Genomic DNA, 9,242 nt, shown 5'->3' on the forward strand with positions numbered 1-9,242 from the left:
TCAAAGTCTTGGTGGTTTTGGCTAAAAGGTGAACGTGAGTAATGGAAGTTGGTGGTCAGAAACCTGCTAAAACGGATCCATTAAATCAAACTATGCAATACTTCATGCCAGATTTATATATTGATTTCCCAGTTTTTCTCCTTCCATGTGTAACCCACAGAGATTTTCATGTGTTACACATCTATTGACCAATCCACCATGTGTTGAAATCGCTGTGGGTGTGCCTTTTTTTTTTTTTTTAATGACTTGCTGAGGTCAGTTGATACAACTTGATGAAATCCACTGGTTAATGACGTTTGCTTGCGTCTCTGCCAAAAGTTCCACTATCTTCAACTTTAATGTTTGAGGTGTTTTCCCACCACCCAGTCAGCATATGTCATCTTTCCACAAAGCCTGTCTTACAACACCTTCCAGGCGAACGCAAGCTTTGCAAACCACAATAAACCCATTTGGAAAAATTGTAATAAATGCTTTCTATTCTTTCTGTAACAGGCTGAAGAGACGTTTTTTTGCAGCTACAGTGTTAATAAAGGAAGTGACACTATAAGCACAGTTCACTTCTCAACCATTTCAAGTTTCGGTTCCTGTCTGCTTCGTACCAACATGAACTGTCTGTCGGTGTATGTGCCACTCTTCCTAAATCCTCTCATAGCGTTGCCTCCGAGCCGTTCTGCATCCTACGATACTGGAGATAGGGGAGAGACAAAGTGTGTGTGAGAAATATTCCAAAATTAAGTTTGTCTGGATGATTCCAACCTCATAAACTTCAAAACTAATCCACAGAAAGTACCTGATGGGTATCATCCCAAGCACTGTAACAAAGCTGGAGAGTATGAAGACTAAACCTGGAAACCAGTCCAGGGTGTTCTGATAGATTTTAGTGAAAGCAGGGATGTACGCAAGGCCAGCAAGCTTCAGAGTCAACTGTAGGAGGGTGAGGGTCATACCTAATGTAGAGGGATAGAAGATAAAATAGGTTAAATGTATGTGATGACCTGCCCAGGGTGTACCCTCCCTTTCACCCAATGATCGCTGGGATAAGTTCCAGCTTCCCTGCAACCCTTAATTGGAACAAGCGGTTAAGAGAATGAATGGATAGGAATTTGCCTTCATACTACAAGATCAACAAGTTGGTTTTACATGTCATGAGCTATTTATGCACAGATGTGGTGTACTAATAATGATGTGTTTTGGTGCACTGACATTCACTTATTAAAAAACATTTGGGACTCACCACATGAGGATGCTGGAACCTGCTGCGAGAGAAGAGATCTGATCGTTGGCATTGGGATGAGTGCAAACAGGTTGAATGAACGAGCTGCAAAAATAAACAAAAAAAAAGCTCATTAAATATAATTTTTTGTGTGTGTGTGGGGGGGGGGGGGGGGGGGGGGTGTTTACATTTAGTCTCCTACGCAATTTAAAGTATTTTGTCTTAAGTGGCTGAGTACAGTGTAGTGGCAGCTGGAGTTTCTATTTACACCTTTTTCTACAGAATATGTATAAGTGTGTGAAATTAAACTACGTTTGGGATGTGCTCTGCTTCTACTGTTATTCATTTGAAACAGTAATAAATAAAGAAATAAATAAATAAAGCACTCGACGAAAAAAAATCAGTGGCTAGTTCAAACGTTGAATGTCTTATACAGAACTGTTTTCCTTGTTTGTTTTTTTTTTTAACAAAGCCATTCTCTAAACCAGTTTACTAGAAGCATCTTTACCATATTTAATATCGCTCGCTAGCATATAGTAGTAACTACCAGTAACCCCACTTTAAATACATACATGGCAGCTTGTAACCCTCTCTACTGCTAGCTGCGGTTAGCTTTGCCTAAAATATGACGGGAAAAGTAAGCAGAAGACAGCAACTTTTAAAGTCCCAATAGAATTCTAAATAACACTTCAAAGACTAAATGTGGACTTGTTTGAAACTTGTAGATTTTACAAAAAGTTAGACAATAACCTCAACAGATAATATATTATACACAGGAAATTATGGCTATAGCCTAGCTTAAAGCAAGGCTAAATAGATTTAGTCAGTGGTGATAAAAGTTTCCATCAATAGCATAGTTTGACGAGTTGTTATTAATCTTTTGCTAGCATGCAATGACAGTATGCTAATAGGCTATAAATCATGTTTTCTATTGATTTTCTATTGACTACTTTAAAAACTTAGTTACAAGCAGTTACATTGAAAGTACATGAAATTAAGCAATACTCTAATAAAAGGAACATGTTGACTGTGTGTCCTGATGTGTGTTTAAATACTGAACACTGCACTTCCCACTTTTACTGATTTTCTAGTTTATATGTGCTGGAAAGCTATGAGATATGAATCTTCTATGGATATCAGTCGCTTCCTCATTTCTCTTCCTTTTCAATGACTTGTGTTGATAACCTACATCTGACAAAATGTGCGAAACGGGACAGCTTGACTGTTGACACAAAACATCAGCAAAATAAAGGCAGAAGAATGAAGTCACTTAGAAAGTCAACAGAACATTTTTTTGCTGTTGTAATGCATCATTGTGACTAATTTCTGCTCCGTATTACTTTTCAATCAGTTGTTTAAGAAACACAAACAGATGTGACACTTTATATATATATATATATATATATATATATATATATAATACACACATATATATATATATATATATATATATATATATATATATATATATATATATATATATATATATATATATATATATATATATAATACACACATATATATATATATATATATATATATATATATATATATATATATATATATATAAAAATATATATATATTATATATACATATATATATATATATATATATATATATATATATATATATATATATATATATATATATATATATATATATATATATATATATATATATATATATATAAAGTTCTTATAAACACCTGAAAGTGAAAATGCAGTTTTGTTTGCCATTTCTCAACACTGGTTTGATCTTAAATTGTTTTATGATAACACAATAAAATCTAACAAATGATTATAGGAGCCACAGCTGAAAGCAAAGTGTAACGCAAACGGTATGAAGACAACATGGCATGAGTTGCATCATCTAATTGTTGATTTGACTCATGCATTTATGAATAGATGCATTTATTACAACACCATCTGCTTAAAGTTTCTGTGTGTAAACATGAGAAAAATTTATGATTTATGTTTATGACATAATGATACAATTAAAAAACTGCATTTGTAAAGGTTTGCCAAATTAATTGTCCAATTCTTTTTAACCTTAACGTAAACCATTTACAATCGTCTGTGAAGTAGGTCCATGTACTATAGAGTGCTATAACATGGAAAGAACAGTTTGGTTCAGTGAGCATTAAAGAACTTAATTAGACTTGTCACGTAAAATAAAAACACTCAGTCAAAGTTGGACCTCAGTCTAAGACAACTAGTCTTACCCCAGTAGAACATGAAGGTTGTTTTGACAAAGGCCATACAGTAGATCCCTGAAGCAAATGACACCATGCCAATCAGGATCAACGTCTCATCGCTGACGCAGCGACGGAATACAATCACACCGAGGAAACTAGTGAGGAAAATAAAACAACCTGCGGCGTTCCCATAACCAACCTAAAGAAAGAGAAACATCATACAAATATGGAGGAATGGGACACGAGAGACAAACAGCAAAGTAAAATATAAAATACTAAACAAGAAAATAAAACAGAATTCAACAAGGTTATAACACATTATTAGCATGAACAAACAAAACAAGTGAACATGTGAGCTTGCCACATAAGTCAAGCAACACACAATTACACACCGATTATTATTATTAAAAAAAAAAAATCTATTTAATTTCTAAAGCATCAACAGCACTAATAGAGGATTATAAGAATGAAAGACAGGAAAATGTTACCTGAGCAGCCGTCCAGCTGAGCGGTGCTTTCAGCACAAAAGAACCAAGAATCTCTATGGCTCCACCCACTGCAAAGTCATACAGGAAGGCTGCCGCAAACAACAGAGCCAAGTTCGTTTTGTTAATGCCAGTCGCCACCTCAACGACAGGAGAGTTACGGGGCGTAGAAGAGAGGAGGTGGCAGTTTTCCTCTGGCTCCTCACAACTTATTTGTTTCACCTTCAGTAGAGATAGATATATTTTCAGTAAACGCATCATAAAAAACCTTTGTCAAATCAACGCATTTTAGATATACTTTTAATTTTTTTCTTCTTTTTCTGTAATGTCACACTGACCTGCAGCAGGAGGATAGCAAATATGAGGCAGATCAGGTGCAGCAGTGTGCTCACACTAAGCAAGATGGTTCCACGTCCCAAACTGGAGCTGTACAGCTGGAAAAGATGACCTGACACCAAGCTGCCCACCAAACCTGCCAAACCATAGAGTAGCTCCACTCTCATCATCACCTGCAGGGAACGACAGATTCATTACATCTTTAAAAGAAGAAAAAAAGCAAATCCAACCTTGTAACTCTCAGTAACTTTAAGAAGTTCATTTTATTGTTTGAGCTTGTTTGTTTAAGTCTAAATGTGTAAATACGTGTATTATGGAGCATAAACAGTATAATAGACTATGTATCATGTCAGCAAGACTTATTTCACAGAGCACATCAAAGCAATGAAAGTAGAAGATTGACTTATAAAGCATGGAAGGATATCCCAGCTCTAACACTACTGAGTTTTTATATTAGGTTTCAAATAGTGCTTATTGGTCCAACACTGGATGTTGTTAAAGAGCCACAATTTCAGTTTCTGAATCTTATTCAGGCAGTTGCTTGTTACTTACGGGTTTACCAATTCTCAAATAATCACTTTCAGTTATGTTCCTCTCTCTAAACAGCCCACCTCCTAAAGATGCCATTATCCTCTGACAGGCAGCGGATTGTTCAAAAAGTGACAATGAATCTAGAAATGTGGTCATACTTGAAGTGAAGCCACAGAAATGATGAATACATCTTCATATAAGTGTTATATTGTGATGTAAAGGCATAAAACACGGAAAGTTAAAAGCATCTGAAGCAGTTCAGGACTCTTTCATTGAATAGAACATCTCAATGCAGTGGCGAATTAAGTAGTCAATTTACATTAAGTTTAAGAGAAAAATTATATAACCACCCCAATAAGGAGCGTGTATATATGCTTTAGCCATAGTTCATTTTAAACATGTATGCTTAAAACAATGCTGAACTTTATAAACACCAAACCAGAACAAAAATGTGCTGAAAGGGATTTAGAAAACCCAACTAAATTAATCCAGGATTACTATGTAGAGCTAATGTTAAGATTATTATTTAATGCTTCATAATTTCCCATAAGGAAATAACTGCCGGACAGCTGATGTAGGCTACATGCTTGTAAACATGCCGTTTCTTATCTACGTTTCCAAACAACTCCACGCACCTTGGAACGGTCTGCAGCCGTGGATCTGAGCGACACCAGAGTCATCACGCCGGACCAGAAAGTGCTGTACCCCCCGCAGAGCCCGAAGAGAACCGCCGCTCCGAACATGAGCTCCAGCGGGAGGCTGCAGATGACCACCAGGAGCAGGGCGAGCCTGGACAGCAGGTACCCGCTCAGAGGCACCACGATAGGCGTCCTCCTCCAGCCGCGGTCGCTCAGTCTAGCCAGGAGCAGCGAAGGTAAAATCGGAGCCAGTCTGATGATGAGGTTGTAAGTCATGTAGAAGTCCGTAATGGCTTTTTGCTGGCTGTCCTCTCTGGAGCGACCACGGTAGCTGGCGTTGGCACACCTGTCTCTCACCACCATCAGCAGGGCGGTGTCGAAGAAAGTGCTACCCAGTTCTTCCAGTATGATGATGGGCTCTATCTGGCGGAGCACCGCGAAGGCAGCTACACACAAGTTCGACATGATAATAATTTCTAGCTTGCTGGTTGTTAAAGTTGCTGTAAAGACAGGATAGGAAGAAGTCACGCTTGGAACTGACTTTTGCGTTTTAAACTGAGTCAGATTTGTGCGCAATGTTAGTGGAGGGGCGGGGCTAATCACACCCACTTCCTCGTTGCGCGTGAGGCTGTGTTGATTTGCTTCAGATTTTGGGGAAGCGCCTCCTTTCCCCAGCCCCTCATGCACGTTTGCACATCTGCACCTGCAGCACATCTCTGTTGTTTACAGGAAGTTTTACTTTCATAAGAAAGTCACTTCTCAACATGTAGCTGTTAAAATAAACTAAAACTCTCCGCATGGTGCTGAAAAGAAAGAAAAAAAAACAAAACATGACAGGTATATATTATAGTCTGAGTTATTGATTTTACAGGAAATTTAAAATATATGCAACTCAACATTTCTTTGATTTGATTTTAATTTAAACATTTTTCTTGGTAAAATATTCAAATGTATCAAAATCCACTTCACAATTAAGATATGGATTAACTCATCTGTTCTCGTGAATCATGAACAAAAAAGAAACCTTCCCTTACGGAGTAGTTTTGGCAACTTTTTTATTTAATAAATGACAAAAAAGGTATATATTTTTTTGTTTGATATTTGTTAGAATCAGGGCCAGATTAAAAGTGGACAGGCCCCTGGGCCCAGAGTGCTCTATGGGCCCCCTTCCCCACAGCAACATTGTAAAAATTGGGAATGATACACTGTGAAATGGCATTTCTAACATCTCTCAGCCAATAGTACCAACAGCAATACACTAGACATTGTGGTGTAACTATCTGGCTTTTATGTACATATTGTTTCATGTCCAAACTGCTGGTGTATGTCCTACATGGGCCCCAAGTGGACATGGGCCCCTGGGTCTGTGCCCATAATGCCCACTGGATAATCCGGCCTTGGTTAGAATGCAATATGTTGTCACAAATTACTCGAGAGTTTCACACAAACACACTGTCTTCTCAGTAAAAACCACAAGGGACTTTCAAAACTCTCTGCTCACCATTTACCTCTGACTTAGATAAACAAATATCTGCACACAAATAGACACGATCAGTAAGAGTGCCATGGATTTTGTCTTCTCAGACTGAAACAGTACAGTCAGGGTGACTGCAGCATGTTTCTGATTTCAAGTTTATGTAATTAAACCATGAATCACGTGATGGAATAAAAAGGGGAAGTCATGGCCTGTGAGGTATTGAATTCCCTGGTAATAACACAAACCCACCAGTTGGTTTTGCAGCTTTCTGAATTAAAATAAGGAAATAGGAAGAAAAAGAAAAAGAGACAGACAACCCACGGCTGAAGGTTTTGCTTTTAATGAGAAAATATTCATAAAATGTATAGCAGGAGTATAACTGTGAGCCTTACATGTGCTAAAAAAGAACAAAGCATAGTATGAGCTTACAAGTGGTTAACATAAGAACAGAGGTTATACTTTATATAATAGGATTGCTTTATCACACATACAGTATGCAAAAGCTTCACCCTTTGGTGGGTGAAAAACAGGCTACCAGCATTTCAAATGATAAATAAAATCATCTCCGCACCATGAATTCAAACATCAAATGCATAATAATAATAATAATAATAATAATATTATAATAATAATATTAAATCACACAATGGAACAACTCTGCCTGCGTGTGCATGATGTATGTTACCATTTGGAAAAAGTCAAAGTGAGAACTGTGAATGTTTCAGGGCTCCTTTCTCTCCTTTTTGAGGACAGTGTTACAGTGTGCCGCTGCAGCCACAGTAAAATTGGGAAGGCGTGTTTACACGTCATGTACAAAGTTTCTATACAGTAGAAGCTCAGCAGGCATCCAGAACAACCACTGTCAGCCATGTGCATGTTATCCATCCTGCAAAACCGGTCTGCTCAAGTTTAGCTTCTTCCAAAAATTCATCCGCAGCACTCACATAAAATTCCCAGTCATGTGCTCCTCCTTTTAAAACTTAAAGTCTTTTTTTTAATACAGCAAGAAGCATGTCCCAGAGGCATGAGGTCTTGGTTTTTACGTTTGCTTCATGTTGTTACTGGCACTTGGTCAGATAGTGTCAAGAGTTACTTGTCTCGGGCTCATTTAAATATATAAGTGCCGATGCAGTCCAGGGTTAGCAGGAAGTGTCCTGCAGTTTGTTACATTTCGTGCTAGCTTACCTCGGTGTGTGTTAATGTTTCAGGCATTTCGCTGAGGCTTTTTATTCAGTGTGCTGAAGGACACTTGGAGAGGACACATAAGCACATGTGGTGGTCAAAACTGTGACCTTTGGTTTACAGGATTTTTTTTTTTTTTTTTGCTGTGCTAACATTCAAACAGAGAAAAGAATCTCACAGGCGTCAATTGCAAAACAGAATAAACGATAAAGAGTACATTAAGCTCCTTTTCAGTTAAAGTGGTTTGCAGCCATTTTGACATGTTTCTACTTTTGATCTAAGGAATGAACACTTAATTCATGTTTTCTGCATCATCATCATCATCATCACTCTCAGAGATGCTTGTGTTGCAAATTTCAATAGGCTGTTTTCAAAGAATTAAAAAGGAAAAATCATCTTGCAAAATCATAGCTCCCACTTTAAAAAAAAGTTATCATACACCTACAGCAGGCTGACTTGCAGTTTGCTTAGATCAGCCTGCTAAGCTTTGCTGCAGCCTCTGAACCAATTCCCTCTACTGTGTGCTTGTTTCAGGCAATAAAAGAAGTGTTAAACCATGCACACAATCAGTACTGCTTAAATAGACTCATGAGATTAGGCTAAATAACATTATGTTTTGGTATAACAATGTTTTATAAAAAAGCTTTTTCAGTATGTTTTTCTCAAACTTTATCTTCATCTAGCAAATCATAGAGCACATTCACCAAATACACAGTCCTACCTCAGTATAATACATGAAATAACTGCTTACATCAGAAAGCGCAAGCGGACAAAGCAACATAGCCATAAGAGCTAAAATAAGTGATTCTCAGTATAAAACCCCCGACACAGCCCTTTAATTAATACACAGATGTAGTTTTCCCAAATATTTCCTTCTTTTTGCATTCTATAGACAAAATGTACTCAAGAATAGTGATTATGACAAACTTTCTATCTAGCGTTGCTGCTTATTCTCTCTAATATCTACTAAAATTGTAGCAATACAGGATAGGAGAGGATAAAACTACTGACGGTCAAAGGGAAAGTTGGTTCAGCAGATTTCCTCACTAGCGTTTAACAATTCAAGGTCTGACTGTCAAACGGCACTTCAGATTAAATACAGATGCCCAAAGAAAAAAAAAAAAAAATATATATATATATATATATATATATATATATATATATATATATATATATATGGATGGA

At 37.1% G+C, this 9,242-nt stretch overlaps 1 protein-coding gene across 1 annotated transcript; it reads right to left on the reverse strand.

Annotated features, from left to right (window-relative positions):
• Positions 1-636: 636 nt before the first annotated feature.
• Positions 637-5,863, reverse strand: slc46a2 (solute carrier family 46 member 2; the record flags this gene model as incomplete). Its single annotated transcript, XM_079256365.1, has 7 exons — positions 637-685; positions 791-947; positions 1,235-1,318; positions 3,436-3,607; positions 3,897-4,115; positions 4,232-4,402; positions 5,396-5,863. The coding sequence occupies 7 exons, from the start codon at positions 5,861-5,863 to the stop codon at positions 637-639; spliced, it is 1,320 nt and encodes a 439-aa protein (XP_079112491.1).
• Positions 5,864-9,242: the final 3,379 nt, after the last annotated feature.

The sequence above is a fragment of the Telmatherina bonti genome, assembly GCF_933228915.1.
Source record: "Telmatherina bonti genome assembly, chromosome: 17".
In the NCBI taxonomy this organism is placed as follows: Eukaryota; Metazoa; Chordata; class Actinopteri; order Atheriniformes; family Telmatherinidae; genus Telmatherina; species Telmatherina bonti.